The sequence below is a fragment of the Podarcis muralis genome, chromosome 17 (genome assembly GCF_964188315.1).
Source record: "Podarcis muralis chromosome 17, rPodMur119.hap1.1, whole genome shotgun sequence".
Classification (NCBI taxonomy): domain Eukaryota; kingdom Metazoa; phylum Chordata; class Lepidosauria; order Squamata; family Lacertidae; genus Podarcis; species Podarcis muralis.
The window spans coordinates 29643259-29669897 of NC_135671.1; the positions used below are offsets into that span (position 1 = coordinate 29643259).

At 44.6% G+C, this 26639-nt stretch overlaps 1 protein-coding gene across 4 annotated transcripts in view; it reads right to left on the reverse strand.

Annotated features, from left to right (window-relative positions):
* Window positions 1-26639, reverse strand: part of GLIS3 (GLIS family zinc finger 3) — a 194155-nt gene that overhangs the window by 124510 nt on the left and 43006 nt on the right. For all 4 annotated transcript variants that reach the window (XM_077921035.1, XM_077921033.1, XM_077921036.1 and 1 more), the window contains 2 exons: window positions 5776-5983; window positions 2527-3640 (listed from right to left, as the gene is read on the reverse strand). In XM_077921035.1, the coding sequence (XP_077777161.1) occupies window positions 2527-3640; window positions 5776-5983 (1322 nt within the window). The remainder of the gene's footprint in view (window positions 1-2526; window positions 3641-5775; window positions 5984-26639) is intronic.

The window sequence follows — 26639 nt, forward strand, 5'->3', positions numbered from 1 at the left end:
CTTTACAGGCTGAGGGAGCCGGCGTACAGCTTCCAGGTCATGTGGCCAGCATGACTAAGCCGCTTCTGGCAAACCAGAGCAGCGCACAGAAACGCTGTTTACCTTCCTGCTGGAGCGGTACCTATTTATCTACTTGCACTTTGACGTGCTTTCGAACTGCTAGGTTGGCAGGAGCAGGGACCGAGCAACGGGAGCTCACCCCATCACAGGAATTTGAACCGTCAACCTTCTGATCGACAAGCCCTAGGCTCTGTGGTTTAACCCACAGCACCACCCGTGTCCCTACTGTTATACTTACTCCAAGCCAACTTTTGATATTATACCAGCATTCACTGTGACTGTGTTTCAAATGATTATTTTCTAGCACACCAAGTTTTTTTCCTACTAGCATCTTATTCTCTTCATAAAACAATTTAAGCCATATAGAACATAAATCTCATTAGTACTCAACAGTAATTTAGTTTCTGTATATGCCAAGGCTGCAGACCAATGCGCAATGAACTCAAGAACCTCTTTTCACGTATATAGGCACTGGGGGTAAACTGGTGTTTAGTGGGTGTTTGCTGAAGCAAACCCATGAAATTTACCGAGTATGGAGGGAATGCATTCCAAGAGGCCCTCAGCTGATCACAGATCCCACGGGTAATAATAATAATAACTTTATTATTTGTACCCCACCCATCTGACTTGGTTGCCCAGCCACTATGGGTGGCTTCCAACACATATAAAAACATAATAAAACATTAAACATAAAAAACTTCCCGATACAGTGCTGCCTTCAGATGTCTTCTAAAAGTTGTCTAGTTATTTATCTCCTTGACATCTGTTGGGAGGGTGTGTAAATAAACTGCCAGAAGACCCTCAGAGTTTGACCTCAATGGGAGTGGAGAGACTCTTTCAGGTATACAGGGCTGAGACAGATTAGGACTTTAAAGGTCAACACCATCACTTTGAATTTTGCTCAGAAACATGCTGGGAGCCAGTGCAGATCCTTTAGGACCAGTTATATGGTCCAGCAGCCACTCCAAGTCACCAGTCAAGCTGCTGCATTCTGGATTAGTTGTAGTTTCCACACAATGTATTTCAGCAGTCTGAAAAGTTTGTACCGAGAATTTACAGTTACTTTAATTTCTTTTCCATCTGTGCTCTGTTTACAGCATGCTGCTGAATGGTGTTTAGATATGTATCTGTTTGTTTGTGTTTATGTATGCACCAGAATACTGCACAAACAAATTTATAATTGCCTGGCTTTGTGATTTTGCACACTTCCTAGGTGGGGCAGGGAATAAAAAACAAGGTGCCCGTGCAGCTATCTGTGCTCCTGCCCTGGGAAAATGCCTACTGGCATGATCAGGAAACTCAGAAGTCACTCCTCACATACAAATTCAATTTTTTGTGGGTTTGGACTGCTCCAGTGATACTGGAAACCATCTACAGAAATCCCTATTGAAATCTGGTTAAATAATATTTGGAATGAGGCTCTATCGGTATACCTTACTCACCACAGCAGGAAGGAGAAACACTTTTCGTGAGACTTGACTTCCTTTCTTTTCCTTTATAAATGAGACAGTGGATCCTTTAATTCCACCCCCAACACTAGAATCTTTGTGGAGAGGAGACTTAAATTGATATTGCATAAATAAACGCGTTGCTTGCATATTGTGTATCGCATATGAAACTTAATAAGACTGTACCACCGGACAAGTTACTATACTTATATGTTGTTCTTGTATTTACATGAAAAACAATAAAAATTATTGGGAAAGGAGATTGAAAGATCGGACTGGTGAACACTAAAAGCAGCAGAAATATGAGATGACTGGACCCTTACTGAACTCAAAGCATGGGAACTCCCAACAAAAACAACAAAAATATATAATTTGGCAAAATATTTGGACTTTATGATATGTATTGGTATAATTTGGAATAATTAATGTGATATGATTGGATTGTTAAATGGAAAACTTAATAAAATTATTTTAAAAATAAAATTAAAAAAATTATTGGGAAAAGAAATATGAATTAACAGCTAAATAAGGCTCAGATGTAGAAAAGCACGAAAATAAGCAAACGAGGGATTAGTTGTCCTAACTGCATTGAAGTATCTGAAGCTCGAACAAGTTCAAATAGAAGAAGAACCATCCGTCAGCGGGAGGATGCATGCTTTGCTTGCAGAAGACTTACAGGCTGGTCCTCCAGCATCTCCAGGCAGGCCTGGCTGATACCCCATCTGAAGCTGACCCAGCTAGTCAGGATAGACAATGCTAAACTAGATGGACCAATAGGCTGACTTGGTATAATGCATCTTCCTCTGTTCCTGTTTCTGCCTCTGCATGCATATGAAAACTCTATTCATTCACTTATATTTTAATTCATTAATATCAACAAAGCTTGCATTCTGTTTCCCTTTTTTTCAGAACAAGCTGTACTAGCCAAAAAGGGGGGAGGAACCTAGCACAGTGTTAAAAATTGCTGTATTTCATATACAGTAAACCAGTGTGTCTATCTAAAATGTTTTAGACTTACCGTACATTTGTTTGGCTTTTCTCCTGAATGCACTCTCATGTGAATCAGTAGTTTGTAACGAGCGTTAAATGGCTTGTATCTCCGAGGGCACCCAGCCCAAAAACAAGTGAAATCCTCTCCTTTCCTCTGGTCTATGTGATTTTTTTCTATGTGCCGCACAAGATCTTCCTGCTGGTCATAAGTAGCACTGCAATCTATCCAGCAACAGCAGTGCTTGCCATTAAACTCATCCAGTTCGCCTTCTTCGTCTAAGAGAGGGCCTTGCACAGATGCTGCTAAGGAAATCTGGTGGGGATGGTTTATAAGGTCATGCTGATGCGCGTGGTATGGGGGAGGTGGACCATGTGATGGAGGAAGAACAAGGGGAGCCACTGGAGAAGTAGGTGGCATGTCCATTGTGTTCCCAGAAAAACCATTGGCACGCCCACTTTTTAAAATGCCCACAGATTGGCTGTCTAGCAGAGATATTCCTTGTTGAACCACCATGTTGTTAGTGACTGTTGGCTGTAGGCTGTTTTGTTCCAACTGTTGCATGCGCTGGTATTCAGTGTTCCCACTTTCACTGTAACTTGGAAGGGCAACATTGCCATTAGCGACAAGAAGTCTTTTTTGAGGATTTGGAATAGAGCAAGTCTGAGGAATACAACTTCCCCTTATTCCCAAGAAGTGTCCATAGACCTCAGGCTGAGGGGAGATGTTTGCTGGAGATGCCCTGGAGCCATTGATGTAAGCAACAAGAGAAGTGGGGGATGTGCGGATGATTGTATTGAAGTCAATCCCGATTCCATCAGACAAAGGAGACAGAGAGAGGGCCCTCTTTTTGGCTGAATGAGACCTGGTTGAAGAATAGTGAGGACTAGGATAAGGAGAACAATTATTTTCCACACCAAACAAGTAAGATGGTAATGAGCTAGAGACATTGTTGGACATGGACATTCCAGATGTAACACTTGTGATGTCCCCGAGGTCCGTGCCATTTGGGGAGCCTTGGCTGGAAGGAAGAGAAGGAAAAATCCTGTAGCCATGAAGCCATTCTTGCTTGACACTCTGGATTGATGGGCTTTCAGACAGACTCAGGGTTGTGGAGGCCAAAGATTCTCGGGACAGAAGGGATCTGCAGTGGAGAAAAGAGGGAGAGGGAATGCAAACAGTTACGGTACTTAAATTTTAGCTCTTGGTAGTTCAATGAAGCAGCTGAAAATATTCAGAGCTCATCTGCTTATTTTTGACAATTAAAATAACCTTCTCAAAATTGGTCTTTGCTTTTGCATATTCAAAATCTGAACACCAAGTTACTACACATAGGTAAAGGTAAAGGGACCCCTGACCATTAGGTCCAGTCGTGACCGACTCTGGGGTTGTGGCACTCATCTCGCTTTATTGGCCGAGGGAGCCGGCATCAGCTTCTGGGTCATGTGGCCAGCATGACTAAGCCGCTTCTGGTGAACCAGAGCAGCGCATGGAAACGCCGTTTACCTTCCCGCCATAGCGGTACCTATTTATCTACTTGCACTTTGAGGTGCTTTTGAACTGCTAGGTGAGCAGGAGCTGGGACCGAGCAACGGGAGCTCACCCCATCGTGGGGTTTCGAACCACTGACCTTCTGATTGGCAAGTCCTAGGCTCTGTGATTTAACCCACAGCGCCACCCGCGTCCCCCTACTGCACATAGTATGTCTATTAGTAAGTAATGGGTGGTGTCCAATACTGCATGAGTGCAAATATTTGCACAAGAAGATTTGCCCCATATCCTTACTGCAGTCCCTTGTGCTGTCTGTGCCATTCACAAATTTCCTCCAAGGGTCATGGTGTTCTCAGGAAAGGCCTGAGAGAGGTGTCAGGGGCTGCAGCTACATTGGAGAATCAAGGGAAACTCAGGTAGAGACAACCTGATGCTCAGGCTGCATTGAATACCACCTACTGACTATTGTGGTGACAGTTGCTTTGGCAGCCCCATCAGGGTCTCGAGTGTGAGTGCAACCCACTAACTGACCAAGAGACAAACCAGGGCTAATTGCAGCTGCATGCAAAATTCATTTCCAACCTTGTTAACCACCGGCCATTGCAAGCCCCAGTGAGAGCTCATAAACTAGGGAGGAGGAGGAGGAGGAGGAGGAGGAGGAGGAGGAGGAGGAGGAGGAGGAGAAGAAGAAGAGGAGGAGGAGGAGGAGGAGGAGGAGGAGGAGGAGGAGGAGGAGTTTGGATTTGATATCCCGCTTTATCACTACCCTAAGGAGTCTCAAAGCAGCTAACATTCTCCTTTCCTTTCCTCCCCCACAACAAACACCCTGTGAGGTGAGTGGGGCTGAGAGACTTCAGAGAAGTGTGACTGGCCCAAGGTCACCCAGCAGCTGCATGTGGAGGAGCAGGGAAGCAAACCCGGTTCCCCAGATTACAAGACTACCGCTCTTAACCACTACACCACACTAGCTACACCACTGGGGGGACTCAGATTGTTTTCCTCCACCCAAGGGAAGGAAGGAAAGGGAACAAGCAGGTGGGTGGACCACATGAGATGGAGTGACCCCTGAGATCTTGCAAGAGGCCCCCCCTCTCCCAGGCCTTGGCAGCTGCCGCACCATCCCACCAGTCGGCTAGAAAGCACCTACAAGCTCACCACCAAAAGAGAGCTGCAACCACCTGTGACTATTCTACATAGCTGACATTTGTTAGCCGAAGTTTACTTACATAGCACATGTTATAGCATACTTTTCATAGGGCATTGCTGCATAACTTCTACAACCTGTGAACTACAATACCTAGAGGGACACGGGTGGCGCTGTGGGTTAAACCACAGAGCCTAGGACTTGCTGATCAGAAGGTTGGCGGTTCGAATCCCCGCAACAGGGTGAGCTCCCGTTGCTTGATCCCTGCTCCTGCCAACCTAGCAGTTCAAAAGCACGTCAAAGTGCAAGTAGATAAATAGGTACCGCTCCGGCGGGAAGGTAAACAGTGTTTCCGTGCACTGCTCTGGTTTGCCAGAAGCGGCTTAGTCATGCTGGCCACATGACCCGGAAGCTGTACGCCGGCTCCCTCGGCCAATAAAGCGAGATGAGCGCCGCAACCCCAGAGTCGGTCACAACTGGACCTAATGGTCAGGGGTCCCTTTACCTTTACCTTTACAATACCTAGACTGCAGCTTTCATTCTAAATTTCAACTGTGCACAAAAGGTATAACTCTAAAGTGAGTGGTAAAATATTTTTCTGACTTTATAGACATGAAAACATTCCTATAGAATAAAATGAAGACCTTGTATCAGATGGAGGTATATTCGAGTTGGTAGCATTCACAGCCCTCTGTAAGCTAGGGCTGATTTGGTTGCATGCCGTTGAGACCTTTTGGGCAGGAGGAGACAGAAGTCCCAGTCGCTGAACCATCATTGGACTGCTGGTGACGATTAATTTGTTGCAGCTACTTTTTCCGATTGTCTTGCACCGAGTCCCAAAGGCAAGACCCCCTGAAAATGAAGGAGTTGTACAAATTTTAACTTACATTTTCCACATTAAAGAAGTCTAATGAATCCATAGTATTATACATATAAAGCATGTGCAAAGAACTGAGAAAAAGGCTGATGGCGGAATGCACTGTAAGAGTCTGATTTTAAAGACAGGAGAATAAAGCAAAGTGAATCACGAATCAAGCCATATATTATTTGACAAGTTTATAGAATGGCTGTTTGGTCTGATCAATTTCACAAATCCCAAATTTCTATATTTTTCTAATCATGTTCCCTTAAGGATTTGTTTTAATGAAATCATCTGAGAGTTACAAATGCAAATATTACAATTTATGACTGAAACAAAAAGGAAATTGTTCACAAAATCACACACACACACACACACACACACATATATATATATATATATATATATATATATATGTCTTCAAAGCTAAAGAACAAAGTCCGCATCTCTAATAATTGCAACCAGGTCATGTGTGTGAAGCTACAGTTCCTGAATATCACCTGTTGACAAACCAATGATCTCAGAGATTAAAGTTCAATCACACTATTCACACAATAAATTTACATGCACAATGTAAATGACTTGCTATTATCTTCATAAGGAAAACTCAAATTTGATAGTAAATTACAAAAACAGTCAACCACAACTGTCCCATACTTAAGGACTCACACTAAAATCCTTACCATCATCCAATCTACTTAGTGTTCTAATTTGTGCAACCTGAATGGATCGATGCACAAGGTGTATAATGGCACATAGATTACAAGCGCTGGCACCTTTCAAATTTCCCTTTTAACCCAAATCTAGCAAGCGAATAGCAGTAATTTCCCAGCAAACTGCTTTAATATGATATACTTTCCTGCCAAATGTTTCACAGTAAAAACTAGGGAAATATTTTTAAAGTTCCGTTCACAGTGAACAACAGATTGCCATTCTGAGAGACCACGGTGACACCATTGGACCTTTTTCAACAAATCTTTAAAAGAGTTTATCCATAAAAGGTGGCTTTTAACACAACAGTAAATAGAAACTTCTACTGCTAAAGTACTTTCCCATCACCACCGTGTGTCTTCTATGCTGAGGAAAATATGCCTGGCCATCCCAGATGTTGTTGTTGTTGTTGTTGACTACAGAAAACACATCAGCTTTGTCTAGACTACATTCCAGTGCATTTCTTTCTATCTGAACCCACCACACTGCCGTGTCCTTTGAGGCGAGTTGGGAAGTTGAAGGAGCAGAGCTTTTCTCCTGCAATGCCAACTGACCATCCTGTGAATTTCCTTCCTGCAGAGACATCAGGGCATCTCCTGTCAATCTTTCGGAAGGGCAATGAAGACCTTTTTATTCTGCAGTACATTTGGAGATTGCGGGACGAGGGTGGCGCTGTGCACTAAACCACAGAGCCTAGGACTTGCCGATCAGAAGGTTGGCGGTTCGAATCCCCGTGACGGCGTGAGCTCCCGTTGCTCGGCCCCTGCTCCTGCCAACCTAGCAGTTCAAAAGCATGTCAAAGTGCAAGTAGATAAATAGGTACCGCTCCGATGGGAAGGTAAACGGTGTTTCCGTGTGCTGCTCTGGTTCTCCAAAAGCAGCTTAGTCATGCTGGCCACATGACTGTACGCCAGCTCCCTCGGCCAATAAAGCAAGATGAACACCACAACCCCAGAGTTGGTTACTGGGCCCTTTATCTTTATATTTACATTTGGAGATGGGGTACTGGTAGTTTTTATGTTACCACTATTACTTTGTGTGTGGCTAATAATAATAATAATAATAATAATAATAATAATAATTTCCTATTTATACCCTGACCATCTGGCTGGGCTTCCCCAGCCACTCTGGGCGGCTTCCAACAAAATATTAAAATACAGCAATGCATCAAACATTAAAAGCTTCCCTAAACAGGGCTGCCTTCAGATGTCTTCTAAAAGTCTGGTAGTTGTTGTTCTCTTTGACATCTGTTAGAGAAGAGAGGTTGTATATGAAGGTATTAAATTTATAATTAAATACACACAATTACCACGTCAGGTGTGAAGCCGACCTAAAAGCAGTCCTATAAAGTGAGATTTTTTTTTAAATGATGCTTTATTAAAGCTTTGTCATAAAACAATAAGATAAAAAACTAATCTAAATAAAAACAAAAACAGACAGAGAGAGAAGAAAACAGCAAAAGAAAGAAAAAGATGAAAGGAAAGGAAAGGAATAAAGTGAGATAATTGTGAAAGATAATGACCACTCCCCACTTAAAACGGGGGGCGCCCTTTGCGTGGACGCGTCCAGGCCCTAGATCTGGAGCGGCTCCAACAGCATAGGCTTGGCCTTGCCTTCCCTCAGGTGGGATACCTGGAGGTCTCTGCCTACCTCAGTCATTTGCCCAATCCCACCTGGGGGAAGCGTTGCCAAGGAGACCAGGCCAGGTAGGGGAGGGATTACCTGCCCACACAATAGAGGGAGGATCTTACCTGGGAATCCTCACTTGGCTCCAGAGCTTCTCCCACCCTACCCACCCTCAGTTAATGTCTTATTTTGCAGGTTAACTTTTCTTCACAGGTTTCGCAGGTTAACTTTTCTTCACAGGTATGCGGGCGCTGCTACGTTAAGGTCGCTGTTAAAGGGCTGGAAAGGAATTTCCCTGCATTGGCAGGTTTCGCCTTTCCCGTAGCAAAACGTCACAACTTTGGCGGTATCAGGCCTTGGGCGGAATCCTTTAGTCCATCTTCCTCTTTGCGGTGGCGATACCAGGGTTCCCCGTTAAAGGGGTTTTCTGAAGGGAGGCTTTGACCATACGCCGAAAGGTCGTAATTGCTCTCCCCTGCGGCGGCGGCGTTACGGGGGCGGCTATCTCTGCTTGAACATATGTTCTCCAGAGCCGGCCCATCACCCCCCCCACACACACACTGGATAACCCTGATGCTCCCTAGGTCCCCGGCTGGGGACTGGGGAGGGAGAACGCCCAATGCCTGAGCCAAGGTCTACCCACATTTGAAATTTAATAAAGTTGTGGCCAATTTAATCCCATAGCACGTTGTCTCGAGTCGTTATTCCACATGATGGGGGGACCGTGGGGGATCTGGGGACTCCGCCTGTCCACGCAATGGAGAACGAGATAGAGAAATCAGCACAAAAACTTAAGAAAATTTCCAAAATCCATATTAGCACAGTATATTTATTATGGCATAAGAAACATATTGCCCTAACAAAGATTTTAGAGAGGGAAAAAGTGAGAGATGACAGAAAACAATTATTCTCTCTGCCTGCTTAATCACTTGTACCTAGAAGTATGTAAAAGAGGTAGTGTTCAGAATACAGAGAAAAGAAAATTAATGATGTTGTGTTTTTCTGAAGCTTGTGAAAACCAGAAATCATGACTGAACAACAACAGGGCTGGGGTTATCCTCCTGGCAGCAACACCTGTTTATTTTTTAAAGGAAATTAAAAAGGAAATAAAAAGATATGCTCTAAAATAAGAAATTACTTGAATAGTCAGCACCATAAAATATGAACAACTTTAACTTTTGCCCTAACTGGCAGAAGTTTTAGGAGATAATTGCCATTTGATATTATTCTGTAGTTTTGAAAATTTAAATATGCTGTGTTCAAAAGGAAAGAAAAATAAAACTTGGAGGGATCTGAAAAGAAAAGACTAGTTTTACCATATAAATTTGTTTAGTTTTTTAAAAAACAAAACGGATAAACTTGAAAAGAACAACTTTATCACAGAATCTTGGCAAATACAAATAGAGATTTTCCTGCATGACAGAACAGTGCCACTTACATATTATCTACAAATGTTTAATAAAAGCAACATTCATTTAACCTCAATTCAAAACATTTAGCCAATGACAGAAGGGTTTTAGGTTTCTTTTAGAGGGTCTGACAGCATCACAGTGTCTAACTGTTCAAGCTGAATATTTGAAACCATATAATTAGACCATTTCTACCTGATTAAACATGAGCTCATTGTGAGTTAAATGGCCAAACATCACAAATGTTAGCCATCAGAGAACTTTTAACATAGGCACGTAACACCCACAATTTGGATGTGTGATCTTGCAATCCCTGCATCCACAAGAGGTTTAAAAGCACTACATAGCATACATAAATAATATTGAGAAGAACAATATTTCTAATAGTGGGTCCACATGAGAATTAATGCACACCTGTGCAAATTTTAAATCTCCCTCTCTCTCTCTCTCTCTCTCTCTCTCACACACACACACACACACACACACACACACACAAACACAAACACCTACACACATACCTTATACACATTTTACAGGAGCAGAAACACTACTAAAGGTAGGAATACCTTGATGGGATGTGGATTTTACACATACAAAAGAATGGTACATGGACTAAGACCCTTTTAAATGCATGTCAACCACATGGAACTTAACTGCAGATAAGTATTTTCCAGTAGTTTGCGCATGGCCACCACCAATTTGAATTAGCACTCAGCAATTCATCTTTTTTGGCGGGGGGAGCCTAGAATTTCCAGCAGAAGCAATGGATGTAATCTAGAAGAGAGAAGTGTTCCACATCACATTTAAAGCAATGAAATGCACTGTGCAATTCAATACTAAATCATCTGATCCAAAGGACTCACCACATCAGTGACAGTCATGCAAAGGCCAATGCTGGTGTAATGAATTCATTATCCTATGCACTCACAGAAAGCACAAGAGATGAGACACAATGTAGGAACATAGACAGATACTCACAGACACCTTGGCAACTCTGCCAAAATCCACCAGTCAAGACAATGTGCACTGACACGCATAAAAGGCATTGTCAGTGCACAGACCAACATATAGCTATAGCATGAATACCATCATGATACAATTTTACCCAGTTCACACAATCTGCCCGGAAACGCTCAAGAGGCCTGCAAACCAAGCAGAGGTGAGGGCTACAACAAACAGCCTTCTCCATCACGTCCAGCTCCATATCTGATGTGCATTTTCTATTCCCTCCCCCTTTCCATTTCATGCAGCCCAATTCCCCAGTTTATAACCGCAGCAGTACCAAGGATATCCATGAGGTTATTGAACGGTTGAGCACATTGAGTGGAAGTACGTGTCAATGATGTTGGGAAAGATGGAGGGCACAAGGAGAAGGGGACGACAGAGGACAAGATGGTTGGATAGTGTTCTTGAAGCTACCAGCATGAGTTTGACCAAACTGCGGGAGGCAGTGGAAGACATGAGTGCCTGGCGTGCTGTGGTCCATGGGGTCACAAAGAGTCGGACACGTCTAAACAACAACAATATTAGTTTCATTCAGTTTCTCATTTTTCCAGTCTGAAGTTCAGTTCGCTGCATCTTCACATCAGGGTTTTTTAAAAGTCATTGCAAAATCTCACCAACATTTTAGTGCAAATTTCTCTTAATACACACAATTTTCTATGCAATTTTGCCTTATTATATGTTTTTACAAAGCAATTCCTCCAGATAATGTATTTTCAAATGTCATCTTCACTAATATATGCACATTTCACCCAGGTTTATACATTTTTTGTATACATTATTTAACTGGAAAACTGCATTGCAAAATTCAGATAAGTGCAAATTTCAAAGCATGGTTGTGTTTCAATTCATGTACAGTGGTACCTCAGGTTAAGTGCTTATTCATTCCAGAGGTCCGTACTTAACCTGAAACTGTTCTTAACCTGAAGCACCACTTTAGCTAATGTGGCCTCCCGCTGCCACGGCGTTTCCGGAGCCCAATTTCTGTTCTCATCCTGAAGTAAAGTTCTTAGTTTCATCCTGAAGTAAAGCAGGAGTTTTCACTGGGATCTTAAATCGATCCCTAGCCCAGGCTATTGTTCCATCCTGCCTAAAGTCCTCTACTATCGTTCCAATAGCAAAAAAATCTAACCCGGAAGATCTGAATGACTTTCGTCCAGTAGCACTCTCACCTATAATCATGAAGTGAAAAGCTGGTATGAAATTATGTCATTGCCTGCCTACCAGAGGGACTGGACACATTCCAATTTGCTTATAAAACGAAAAGATCGACAGAGGACGCTGTGGCGATTGCCCTCCATGCCGTTCTTGCACATTTGGAGCAGCGGGGGGGTTATGCCAGGCTGCTTTTTTTAGATTTCAGCTCGGCATTTAATACCATTCTACCACAACGTCTGATGTCTAAACTGGAAGATCTGGGGCTTCCGTTATCACTTTGTGGGTGGATATTGGACTTTTTGTCAGACCGCCCCCAGAGGGTTCGGTTGGGCCCTTATACCTCTAGTATGCTTAAGACTAACACAGGAACACCACAGGGATGTGTACTCAGTCCGCTCCTTCATATTCTCTACACGTACGATTGTGTCGCTGCTCACCCTAGTAATAGGGTTGTCAAATTTGCAGATGACAGAACCGTGATTGGGCTCATCTCTGAAAGGGAGGGTGAAACGGACTATAGAGATGAGGTGGAGCGGCTGACAGAGTGGTGCAGAGCTAACAACTTGCTCATAAATACAAGGAAGACAAAGGAGCTTGTGGTGGACTTCAGGAGACAGAAGAGCAATGTCCAGCCACTTTTGATTGATGGGGTCTGTGTGGAGAGGGTAACAACGTTCAGATTTCTGGGCATTGAATTACAAGAGGATCTGTCCTGGAGTGTCAACACAAGGGGGCTTGTGAAGAAGGCACAGCAGAGACTGCACTTTTTGAGAATTCTAAGGAAAAATCATCTTCCGCAGAAACTGCTGCTTGCCTTCTATCACTGTGCCATTGAGAGCGTGCTCACTTATGGCTTATGTGTGGTACGGAAGCTGTACTACCCAGGACAGGATGGGGTTGTGCAGAGTTGTTAAGGCAGCAGAGAGCATTGTTGGCTGCCCACTCTCCACCTTAGAGCAGATTTATGCCACAAGGTGCCATAGGAAGGCACTGGACATAGTAAAAGATCCATCGCATCCTGGTCACTGTCTCTTCGAGCTCCTGCCGTCGGGACGGAGATACAGGACGATGAAGACAAGAACGAGCCATCTTAAGAACAGCTTCTTCTCCAGAGCGATCTCGGCCCTGAATGGGAAGCCTGGACTTTGAAAGTCATCTAATCTTCCTTGCTGTATTATACTGTATTGTTTTAATTAGTGTTTTTATAGTTGTTTTGATTTTGTGTGGAGTGCCCTACCTGGGTGGATGGAGCAGCCAAGTAATTTCGTTGTCCCCAAGAGGGGGCAATGACAATAAAGATTTATTATTATTATTATTATTATTATTATTATTATTATTAACCTAAAGCACTATTTCTGGGTTAGCGGACTCTGTAACCTGAAGCATATGGAACCTGAGGTACCACTGTATTGTTTCAGAAAGTGATACTTAGGTATGTGTAAACTGGATCAAATTTCTCCCCCCATCCCTAGTGCAGACCCATCACTTCTCAGTACTCAAATGGCAGGACTCTCAGTTCTGATGCAGCGTTGTGGCACAAAGTCCCTTCAGTGTCCCATCATGAAGGCAGCTGGGGTAAGTAGCAAGCAAGGTGGGAGATTGTCCTGTCTCTCAATGTTTATTGCCGCAGACAGCACTGACAACTTATACTAAACAACATGAAGCAACATATTGAATAGCTGTGAAGTGAGTTCTGACAGCATCACAGAACAATCAGTGGGCGTGAGTGGCAGGCAATATTTCTTGTTCTCACAAAAAATCTGCATGGCAGACACCAGAACAACAGGTGCAGTTTTCATCATCACTGCATCTCCATGCTGTCTATGACTGCCTTTGTTGTAGTCATGTATGCCATGGTCTCTGGAAAGGTGTAGGAGCCTTGCAACGGGTGGCCCCATAGTGGAACAGCTGGCTTCTCACTGGTCACTACTGCTGCCGCAGTCACTTTGCCTGTGCTTTCTGTAGCACCAAGAATAAGGAGCATTCTTACCTCTGCATATGTCCAGTTGTCTATATAAAAGCAAAAGTAATAGAACAGGGATGAGCAAGGGCCGCCAAGACCATATAACACCGGTCTTGAAAGACCTACACTGGCTCCCAGTACATTTCTGAGCACAATTCAAAATGTTGGTCTGACCTTTAAAGCCCTAAACGGCCTGGGTCCAGTATACCTGAAGGAGCATCTCCACCTCCATCATTCTGCCCGGATACTGAGGTCCAGTGCGGAGGGCCTTCTGGCGGTTCCCTCGCTGCAAGAAGCCAAGTGAAGCTACAGGGAACCAGGCAGAGGGCCTTCTCAGTAGTGGCAGCCGCCCTGTGGAACGCCCTCCCACCAGATGTCAAAGAGAAAAATAAGTACCAAACTTTTAGAAGACATCTAAAGGCAGCCCTGTTTAGGGAAGCTTTTAATGTTTAATAAGTTATTGTATTTTAGTGTTTTGTTGGAAGCCGCCCACAGTGGCTGGGGAAAACCAGCCAGATGGGTGGGGTATAAATAATAAATTATTATTATTATTATTATTATTATTATTATTATTATTATTAGGGGACAGCAGCTGCAACAGACAGTTCCCATAGTGAGGATCACCATAGCACCCTCTTCCAGGAATCCTCAATAGAGACAGAATTCACCTGCAAGGCTTTAGACAGGAGCTAGTTATCTGAAGCATGGGAGTGAACCTTTCACTCTGGATTCTGGCTAATTCAAAGTTCTGGTTAGGGTTACTACTTTTAAAGCACTAGCAAATGTTTCAGGTCTAAAATGCCTATAATACCAGCTGCTATGATATAATCTCCAAGGTCAAGAGAATGTTCAAGAGTCCTGGTCTGAGCCATAATCTACCTCACCCTGTTGACCCACCTCCCTAGTTTTCCTATGGAGGGTGCTTTGCCTGTGCAGCCTGACCAGGATTAAGCCTCTGTCCCTCAAGCACTGCCAACCAGCATGACTCCCCTGCATGCTGTCTGCCCACCTCTGAGGCCAATGGAAGAAGTGAAGCAGTCGACGTTGGGCTTGGCGGTCCATGAGGTGCCCTCTAAGAGTTGTCTGATCATGCTGTGTTGCAGCTGAGCAGTAAAGTGACCAGCAGCCTTGTTGACATGGTGGTGCTGACATGTCCTAACAGTGAGAAAGCTGGGTATCTCATGAGAAGCTAGGGACCTCTCATTTAATTGTGCAATGTGCAGCTTTTTAATAGCAGAAGTAGGCAGGTGCTGGGGACAAGGCTGCCCTTGCCCTGTGACCCAGTGCAGAGAATGCTTTAACCTGTTTCCCTCCACTTCTAAGGCACTGTGGGTTGAAGGGAGGAAAGAGCCAGGTTTGATGCTACACTCTCTTCCATGAGCTACAAGTCCTTGGAACCACACATCCTTAAAAGGAGTAAGCTGAGGTTCTTAGTGGTTCTGGGTTCTGAGGTCAGATATTTGTAAGAATTCTGAGAAAAATTGTTGTCATCCATCCGTCTCAAAAGACAATGGAAGGGTGAGCCTTCAAGGATAAAGTCATACCATTGAAGAGTCACAGTACAGTGGTACCTCAGGTTACATACGCTTCAGGTTACAGACTCCGCTAACCCAGAAATAGTGCTTCAGGTTAAGAACTTTGCTTCAGGATGAGAACAGAAATCGTGCTCCGGTGGCGCGGCGGCAGCAGGAGGCCCCATTAGCTAAAGTGGTGCTTCAGGTTAAGAACAGTTTCAGGTTAAGAAAGGACCTCTGGAACAAATTAAGTACTTAACCCGAGGTACCACTGTACCTGCTGTGGCTGTAGAGACCAGTACAGGAGATACATGTTTTATTGCAGATGGGGCAGATGAAGGATCCAGTTTTGCTGCTAATAATAATAATAATAATAATAAATTTTATTTATATCCCGCCCTCCCCAGCCGAAGCCGGGCTCAGGGCGGCTAACAACACTAAAACAGTACAACATTATAAATACATTCTAAAAATTAATTAAAATACAAATTGATGGCAACCATAGACTAAAGCTTTGTAGAGATTGCCAAAGGAGGGAGTCAGGCTGCGCCCTGACCAAAGGCCTGGTGGAACAGCTCTGTCTTACAGGCCCTGCGAAAAGATGTCAAGTCCTGCAGGGCCCTTGTCTCTTGCGACAGGGCATTCCACCAGGTTGGAGCCGCAGTCGAAAAAGCTCTGGCTCTAGTTGAGGCCAGCCTAACCTCTCTGTGGCCTGGGACCTTCAAGATGTTTTTATTTGAAGACCGTAAGTTCCTCTGTGGGGCATACCAGGAGAGGCGGTCCCGTAGGTACGAGGGTCCTAGGCCGTATAGGGCTTTAAAGGTTAAAACCAGCACCTTAAACCTGATCCTGTACTCCACCGGGAGCCAGTGCAGCTGGTATAGCACCGGATGAATGTGATCTCGCAGCGAAGACCCCGTAAGGAGTCTCGCTGCGGCATTCTGCACCCGCTGGAGTTTCTGGGTCAGTCTCAAGGGCAGCCCCACGTAGAGCGAGTTACAATAATCCAGTCTGGAGGTGACCGTCGCGTGGATCACAGTGGCTAGGTCAGGGCGAGAGAGGTAAGGAGCCAACTGCTTAGCTTGGCGGAGATGAAAAAATGCCGCCTTTGTTATAGCTGCAATCTGCGCCTCCATGGAGAGGGAGGTATCGAAGATTACACCCAAACTCTTAACGGACGGTGCTGGCACTAATTGCACCCCCGCAAGAGAAGGGAGTTGCCCCCTCAATCTCATATCGTCCCGTCCCAGCCAGAGGACCTCTGTCTTCGAAGGATTTAACTTCAACCGGCTCCCACGTAACCATCCAGCCACAGCTTCCAAGCATCTGATCAGTGTGTCTGGGGCCGAGTCAGGATGGCCATCCATCAACAGATAGAGTTGGGTGTCATCAGCATACTGATGGCAGCCCAGCCCAAAACTCCGGACAAGCTGGGCAAGGGGGCGCATAAAGATGTTAAAAAGCATCGGGGAGAGAATCGCACCCTGAGGCACTCCACACACCAAGGAGTGGCGGGATGACAATTCCCCCCCAAGCGCCACCCTCTGTCCCCGACCAGAGAGAAACGAGCGCAGCCATTGAAGGGCTGTGCCCTGGATCCCCACGTCGGCAAGGCGGTGGTCCAGGAGTTCGTGATCGACCATGTCGAAGGCTGCTGACAGGTCTAGAGGTGCACCATGGCATTTCTTCTCTATGTGCTCCTCCCAGTGCTCATTCTTCCTCTGGTCGCTGATCTGGATACACCACCTGACTGTCTGTCTCCAGGCACTGCTATAGTCTTCAAGGGATTCCCATACGACAGTTAATGTCAGTCTTCATGCCATGTTTGCAGACATCTTTGTAGAACAGAGTTGGTCTCCTCACAGGCCTAGTGCCTGAAGCCAGCTTCCTTGATGATTCTGGCATCTTCCATTCTGTGCACCTGACCAAGCCAGCGTTGATGTCACTGAAAAAGAAGTGTGAAGATGCTGGGAATGTGGGCTTTGTAGAGAACATCCTTCTTTGGCTCTGTCCTGTCATGTGATGCCCAAAATCTTCCTGACACAGAGCATATGGAAGGCATTGAGGTGTTGCTACTGGTGTATGTAAGTCTCCCAAGACTCCCTTCCATAAAGCAGCATGCTCAACATGCAAGCCTGGTAGACCTTCATCTTGGTATTGGTCATCAGCATCACATTTTCCCATACCCTTTTGAAGAGGTGAGCCCTTGCTTCAGCTGCCTTGCCAATGTGCCTGTCCAGCTTAGCATCAATGGAAATTGTGCAGGCCCCGTGGGTCACCCGAGAGGTGAGGTCCAAGTCTGGTCCATGGCCAGAGGTACAACATGGAGGCAGTGTGTAGTAGCTAAAGGTGGGTGCAGGGCAGGGAGTCGGGTGAAGTCAGGAACAGGCTTGCAAGCAGGGAGCCAGGGCAGGGCAGGAGCTCAGGCAGAAAAGCAGGACAGGGTCCAGGCAGGAACTAGCAACCAACAACATTGCTCCCGCAACCTGGGACTGGGGCTGGCTGGCTTTTATCTGCCTCGAGGCATAGGGTGGCCCTGATCCTCTGGTGACTCGCCTCTCCTGGCCTGGAGGCGAGCACTCCTCCTGCGGGAACTTACTTCCCTCCGCCTCTCTGCCCTGAGCCTCTGCAGCTCAGGAGAGGCTGGAGGGTTACCGGACCCAGAGGCAACCTCAACTTCCTCTGACAGGGCTGAGAGTGGAGCACCTACAGGCAATGGGTCCTCCATCACCTCAGGAGCCAGAGCAGACTCAGCTGATGCCTGCACTGAGGATCCCGCACAGGTGAGGACCCTTCAGGCTCATGCCCAAGCACTGGCTCAGCTGGTTCTGGAGGCGGGGAATCCTGTGCAGGCTGGGATCCCTCAGGTTCAGCATCTGAGTCCGAATCCCAGGCCACCACAGAAATATTGCTGGTTATGTTAGAGCCCAGGTAGACAAAATCATCTACCACTACAAGCACGTGGTCACCAATGCTGATGCGTGGTGTGCTGGTGATGTCATGATCAAGGATGTTGGTCTTCATCAGGCTGGTGGTGAGGCCAAATTCCCTCCAGACTTGGGCAAAATGGTTGATGAGTCTCTGTAGAGCTTCCTCAGAGTGCCATGTTGAACAGACCCTCATCACTCCTTGAATGGAAGTACCCACCATCATCAGCTGAACTGAAGGCAAAGGAGAGCAACAGGGAGAAGAATATCCTGAAGAGAGATGGAGCATGAGCACAGCCCTGTTTCACACGAAAGGCATCCAAGGATGACCCATCACACTGGATGGTGCCATGCATGTTTTGTGGAAGGACACGATCACCTTCTGGAGCATAAATGGGCATCCTTTTTAGCTGAGCACTGTGAAGGGCACTTTTCACTGACACAGTGAGAAAATCATGCTGACTGTTGACCTCTGAGCTCTAAAGCCACATTGTGACTCAAGATAGATCCTGTCAGTGAGTAACTGTAATCTGTTGAGAACTACAGGGGCAAAGGCTTTCCATGGTAGTTCTTGCAATCATGGTAGTTACTTTTGTGCTGTAGGCCAGCCTCAGTTTCTCCCCCGTGATGCTCCTCCCCAGCCTTCTCTGAGAACACCAGTATGAGTCGTGTTTGCTCTTTACCCTGCCCTTTCCCCATTTTTGTTCTCCCTGTGCTGTTAGCTGTTTGCCAAGTGTGCCATCATGCAGTTTCCATTTGTGAGCTATCATTCTCTGGACACTGAGAGCGCATAAATGGCACACACCTCTTTTCACTTGCTGTGCCTTATATATACAGTGGTACCTCGGGTTACATACGCTTCAGCTTACAGACTCCGCTAACCCAGAAATAGTGCTTCAGGTTAAGAACTTTGCTTCAGGATAAGAACAGAAATCGTGCTCCGGTGGCACGGCGGCAGCAGGAGGCCCCATTAGCTAAAGTGGTGCTTCAGCTTAAGAACAGTTTCAGGTTAATAACGGACCTCCGGAACGAATTAAGTACTTAACCCGAGGCACCACTGTATATATTCCTGATGGGCGTACCTTGATTGGCTACTGTGTGGAACAGGAATCTGTCTCCATTGTGGCTGTAGGAAGGAAATTGGACAGTAACCTGAGGCTCTCCCTTGATTTCAATGGGACTGTGTCAACTTTTGCACCAGTGTTTTAAAAACTATGTCTGTACCAGTGCAGCAGTTGCCAACATGACACTCACATGCACCCACAAGAACTCAGAGGCCTTCCTTTGCACCCACAAACAGCCTCCCCAGGTTGAGGCTAATTTGCAAGGAGAGACTCTCTTGATTAGATGCTGGCCAGCAAAGGGACTGACCGCTTCCCTGCCCCGGGCTCCAGCAACCCATGCTACGCCCCTGCCTATACTACCACCACCATGGGAAGGGCCATCTCTGGGGTGGCAAATAGGTGCAAGTGCCCTGGACACCACACTTTAGGGAGCCCTGCACGTGGCGCTGGTGGCCACAGTCAGCAGCCCTGATGCCTGGCTGGCCCTGCTGACCCTCACCCCATTCACATGGGTTTCCACCTCCTCCCTTTCTTGAGCCACAGAATGGGCAGGCGGCAAGCTAGCACTGCTGCTGCCAAAGCACTGCAGCGAGGAGGAGGAATGTAGGCTGTGGGAGAGAGGCCACTGCCAATAACAGAGGAGTAAAACAACAAGCAGTAGGAAGCTGGAGGCGGGAGGCTGCCCCCTCCATCACTATCATCATCAAGAGGAGAAGTGGCAGAGGAAGGCAATGGGGGCCCACACAGCCTGATTTCTCCTGGGCCCCACACAGCCCTAGGGACTGGCCTGGCCTTGTGGACAGCATTAACAGCCAGCTACACAACAGTTAAACCACAGAGCCTAGGACTTGCCGATCAGAAGGGCAGCGGTTCGAATCCCCATGACGGGGTGAGCTCCCGTTGCTCAGTCCCTGCTCCTGCCAACCTAGCAGTTCGAAAGCACTTCAAAGTGCAAGTAGATAAATAGGTACCGCTCTGGCGGGAAGGTAAACGGCGCTTCCGTGCGCTGCTCTGGTTCGCCAGAAGCGGCTTAGTCATGCTGGCCACATGACCCGGAAGCTGTACGCCGGCTCCCTCGGACAATAAAGTGAGATGAGCGCCGCAACCCCAGAGTCGGTTACGACTGGACCTAATGGTCAGGGGTCCCTTTACCTTTGCACAACGTTCTGGAGAGTGATACTTCCATGCTACGATCAGTATTTTCCCCAGAAGTGGCAGTGCTGGCAGAAGCATCTCATGTCATTCACTCCTTTCTTGCATATTGCTTCTCATGCGCATGGAGAAAAGGAAACTCGGGGAAATTCCTTTGTGGACTTGCCCTAGGAAGGGGCTCCTAGATATTTGTTCAGCCTGAAACTAATGGGACTGTCTTCCTGATAAGAATTCCCAGGACTGCGATCTTAGCTGGCAAGGAATATTTTCATCTTTCTAACATTTTAAAAAAATGTGTTGGCTGACATGGTTTTATCTCAGCCACACCAGAACCATTCAGCTGCCACCTTTATGACGTCAATGAGAATACACTGTCAGAGCCTACAAAATGGAGTATCGGAAATAAGCAGTGTTTCATTTCAAATTGATGTGCTACATATAAATTAAAACTGTCTTTTGTCAATAATGAGGCATTAATAATTAACAAATGCAAACAGCAAAAATACTTGGAGGAAATGTTTTAATCTGTCCAGTTCCTCATTCCTCAGCCTGCCTATTTTGCTGTTTCTCCTCAGTAGTTAGTTAATATCTAAGCCCCTGTTGTGTTTTACACGCAACCAAATTCCACAATGATCGTCAAAAGAATGTGGCTTTCATACAGATTTTTATTTTCTTCGCTGCTGCAACCTAAGTAATTTGATTCTTATTAAATTTTACCCCTCACAAATACTTTCATATCTCTCACAAATTAGTAAATCCTTTGCCTTCAAAGTTGCTTTCTCATATCCAGTAATGGAACCAATTACACAATATGCCACTTCTCAAAACTGTGGAAGAGGTGTTATTATGGGCCTGTGTGATTATGTGCTGTTTAAAATGGGACCAGGTGGTACAAGAGGATCAGATTGACAAGGCCTTTAAAAATATGACATATGTTTTTAACTGTTCCAATCATTCCAATTTGAATACTCAGCAGCACACAAACTAATGGCCTTGATCCGGTGAAAGGTACTTGTGACAATACTTCTGCTGGTTGTAATTAAGGGCACTTTCAGCTTTTTTTTTTGGTGGAATTCAGTCATGTACTGAGAAATTCATACAGTGCAAGTAAAGTTGAGTTGATGATGTTGCACAACAAGCCCATTCCCAACCATTCCAAAATCAGACTTTTGGTAATAAGGAAAGTGGACATGCAGTGGAAATTTCAGGATTAACTTGCTTGATGTAACATATACATCAACATAACATTGTTGTTGTTGTTGTTTAGTCATTTAGTCATGTCCGACTCTTTGTGACCCCATGGACCAGAGCACGCCAGGCACTCCTGTCTTCCACTGCCTCCCACAGTTTGGTCAAATTCATGCTGGAAGCTTTGAGAACACTGTCCAACCATCTCATCCTCTGTCATCCTCTTCTCCTTGTGCCCTCCATCTTTCCCAACATCAGGGTCTTTTCCAGGGAGTCTTCTCTTCTCATGAGGTGGCCAAAGTATTGGAGCCTTAGCTTCAGGATCTGTCCTTCCAGTGAGCACTCAAGGCTGATTTCCTTAAGAATGGATAGGTTTGATTTTCTTGCAGTCCATGGGACAATCAAGAGTCTCATACAAACAAATATGAATGAATGAACAATAAATATGCAACATCGCCTAATCTCCCTACAATCCCTGCAAACAGCTGCACAAGCCTTTGAGAGGCAGAGATGGGAGAGGGCATCAGAGAAGGGAGGGAAGGGAAGAGAGACAGAGGCCAGTGTTGCCCGCGGTGCATCATTCATGGCACCCCATCATTCAAGGCACCCCAGGGTGCCATGGCACACTGGTTGAAAACCACTGCATTAGGGAGTTCCTTGAGAGTGACAGCAAGCATACAGACAAAGGTCATCCAGTTGACATTGTGTATATAAGCTTTCAAAAAGCTTTTGTTGAAGTACCTCATCAATGACTTCTGCAGCCATAGACTATTGTAAGCCCTCTTATGTATCAGTAACTGGTTAAAGAACAGGAAGCAGAACTAAATGGACAGTTCTCCCAATAGAGGATGTATAAGTGGAGTCCCCCCAAAGGGACATGTATTTTGTAATTTGATTATACAATAATAAAAAAAATAATACCCAGCCTTTCCCCCTGAAAGGGACTCAAAAGCAGCTTATAGCTAAAATAAAGTAAAGGGACCTCTGACCATTAGGTCCAGTCGTGGCCGACTCTGGGGTTGTGGCACTCATCTTGCTTTATTGGCCGAGGGAGCCGGCGTACAGCTTCCGGGTCATGTGGCCAGCATGACTAAGCCGCTTCTGGTGAACCAGAGCAGTGCACGGAAATGCAGTTTACCTTCCAGCCGGAGTGGTACCTATTTATCTACTTGCACTTTGAGGTGCTTTCGAACTGCCAGGTTGGCAGGAGCAGGGACAGAGCAACGGGAGCTCACCCCGTCGTGGGGATTTGAACCACCCACCTTCTGATCGGCAAGTCCTAGGCTCTGTGGTTTAACCCACAGCGCCACCCGCGTCCCTTATAGCTAAAACAGAAACAACTAAAAACATAGGGGAAAAGCAATCATTAAAAAACAATTGAACACACACACACACACACAAGTCATTAGGTGTGAGCAGCAAGGAAGCCAAGTTTGCTAATGATACCAAATTGTTCAGGGTGGTTAAAACAAAAGGGGGTTGCTGGAAGTTCAAAGCATGAATGGGCAGTAAAACAGCAAGTGCATTTCACTGTAAGCAAGTAGAAAGGCAAACTCGCCAACTCTAAGGGGCGGAGGTGTTGTCAGCCCCCTCAATATTCCTTAGCAGGAGGCTCAGCCCCCTCTCAATATTGAATGGGGCGGAGGAGGCTGAGCCAAACGCGGCAAAGTATCATAGGCAGGCTCCTCGTGAGCATGAGAGAGGAGGAACCGTGGCCACTGGAACTGAATAGCACTGGGCAAGGCCTCCTCCCTGCTTCTATTTAAGGCAGCCCTGTTCAATTAAGTTTTTAACATGTGACATCTTAGTGTATTTTTGGTCTTTGTGGAAGCTGCCCAGAGTGGCTGGGGAAACCCAGCCAGATGGGCGGGGTACATATAATAAATTATTATTATTATTATTATTATTATTATTATTATTATTATTATTATTATTATTATTATCTCTGCTTATCTGGAGTCATGTAAACCCCCAGGCTGTGATCACGTATAGAAATAGATACATGCATATTCTTTATGTCTGCATATGTTAAATCATAAAAAATACCCTAAGTGCTGCCCAAAGTACTTTTGTGTACATATTAAACTGATGTGGTAAACTTCCCCATTGTGCTCTGCAAAGGGAATTCCTGAATATGTGGAAGGTTTGCTTGCAGAGCTGAATATTCCAGGACCTTTTCTTCATTGCAATGCAATGTTCCAGGTTCTACAATCACTGTGGAAATTACTATATACAGTAGATGCATTTATACACATCAAAATAAAACTATGGCAGAAGAAATTGCCTCAATCCCTGAGCTGGGCAGTGAGTATGACCTAGCGTTTGCTTTGGTTTTTTGAATATTGGCAGGACAGTATATCAGTAAACTTCTGAGAATCTAAGCTGCCTCCCAGCAGGAGTTTCAAGTCCTGCTCGAGCTTAGGAGGAGCCAGTTAGAGCCAGACTAAAATTTGATGGTGACCAATAGATTCCTAAGGGCAATAAGTCTCATATGATTCACTTCCTCTGGTCAGTCATATATGGGTTACAGAGTCTGATGGCTCATTCATTTGATCTGGGAAAGGCAGGATTTATATTATTGATTTATTTTTTGGTATGGGAAGTGGTATGCTCATAAAGTAAGCAGTGATCCTCAGTGCGTCATCTCTTGCAAAAGGCAGTTTCCTTTGGATTTTGCTTTCCAGTGCATTCATAGCCAGTTAGACAGCATTAATTTCCAAGGCCTATTTGCAGTTCAGTGCCATGAAGTAATCAGGCATATGCTTTCAGCAATGCCTATAAGAGACTGGCGAAGCAGCACAAAGAACAATGCCTCTCTTCACGTGGAACTAGGCTAAGAAATTATCCAGCACTGACCAGCGCAAACAATTCTGTGCAGGTAATTAAGTTGGCTGGTTCAAAGCAGGCAGTAATGAGATCACCTCCTTCTGTGGAAATACTGTTTAGTTGCTGAGTTTAGTTAAATGCAAACACCGAAACTAGGTAAGAATGCCTTGGGAGCAGGGAATACCCCATATATCAAAACTAAAGGCAAACTTTACTTCCCCTTATGATATTTGTTCTATGTTTTACTTGCATTATCAACATGCCATTAATGAAAACTCTTTCCTGAAAAATTGTTTTGGGTTTTTAACAGATATTTTGCATAAGGAAGAAGTTATTGGCTAACTACACTTGCTTGTTAATATTTAACATGAGCAGTGGGAATGTTTTTCTTTTTTTAACTTTCTTTGGCTTTCTCTAGCATTACAGCATCTATGAGTAGATCATAATTAATTAGTTCAGTATAAGGGGATAAAGCAAGTTATATAGGTATGTATGCAGATTAATAGAAAATAAGCCTAAGAATATATAAACAAAGTTAATTCCTGACAAGGACTAACTTAATATGTTGCAGTAAAAATAACAGATTCCTGTTACACTATACAGAGTAACAAGCGTGTTGTCACGTAAGTTTGCACCACAATAAAATTGTTAGAGTGCAATTCAATCCATGTCTACTCAAAAGTAAGTCATATTGAATTCAGTGGGTTACTCCCAGGTAAGTAGAGCTAGGACTGTAGCCTTAGTCTTTAGGTGCAGCAACAACAACAACAACAAAATTCATCCACAAAATATATACCCACGTTAAGAGCCCAAGATTCCATTTATCGACACAATATTCTGGGAATGTTACAAACTTTGATGAGCTTTTAAATACAAAACTAGATACAAAGCTCAAGAAAACATCAAAGTGGGCGAGGGGCCATTGAATCCCCATTGAGTTCAAATGAGGCTTATTCCCAGACAAATGTGCATATTATATTACTTAAGAGTTCAATGTAATGATAAAGTTTAACTGAATATCCAAATGTATATTTGTTAATTAATTATATGTTAATTAATTATAAAACAGAGCTGCCTGGCTTCCTCCTTGTTGCGCTTCTGCTAGCAGGTGAAGACAGTTTCATTCCAACATGCTTTTGGTAACTGATTCTTTTAAGGCAAAGGACTTTTGATAGTGCAGTTTTTAATATCTGTATTTTAACATACCTGTTTTTATATTGCTGTAATTCTGTTATAGTTTAATTATGTTTTAAGTATTATGATTTTTTTTGCATGTTTTTAGCTTTCTGTGGTTCATCTGTGTTGTTTTAATTTTTGCAAGCTGCTTTGAGTCCTGATTCTGGGGAACATTGTTTATTTATATCCCGCTTTTATAAAGGCTGCTACTTTAACATTAGGCAAGGTGCCTATAAGCAAATAGATCTAATTGTACAAATCTGTTCTACAGCTTGCATGGCAGGCAGTAAACTCAAAGGCATATCCAGAAGGCACTGAAACCTGCCATTGTGTTTCTTATTCCTAGACTGATCTGGATACCCAAGCATGGCAAATGCATGAAGAGCAGCTCAGGAATAAATGAGAGACGAGGGAAAAATCAAAATATAACAAGAAGGGGAGGATATGACAAAGGGAAATTTATTATTATTATTATTGGGCAATTTGGGAGAGGTAATTAAACAGGAAAATACTATCCAAGACTTCGAGGTAAACCAGGGTACACAAAGTCACGTTTGAAGAGATCCTGTGAATATTTTTAGTACATACCTTATCTTATTTTAAAGTGATGGAAAGTTACTTTGTACTTATGAATAGCAAGCTAAATGATGAATTACTGGTAAATATTCTACAAAAAGAACACATTGGCCTTTTATAGCATTTCACCTCCCACAAACCCTCCCTAGCAATATCACCCACCTTACATTGCACATCTCTGCTCGTCTTCAGATAAGCGATGCATTCTTCACATATCCCACAAAATCCCTCAGTTTTGCCATTAATCTTATAAGACACACATATGAAGCAATTATTGGTGCCAGCATTCTAATGGGTCACAATAATTTTTCCACATTGCAAAATTCATGGCTGGCACAACCAAGGGCAGTTGACCTA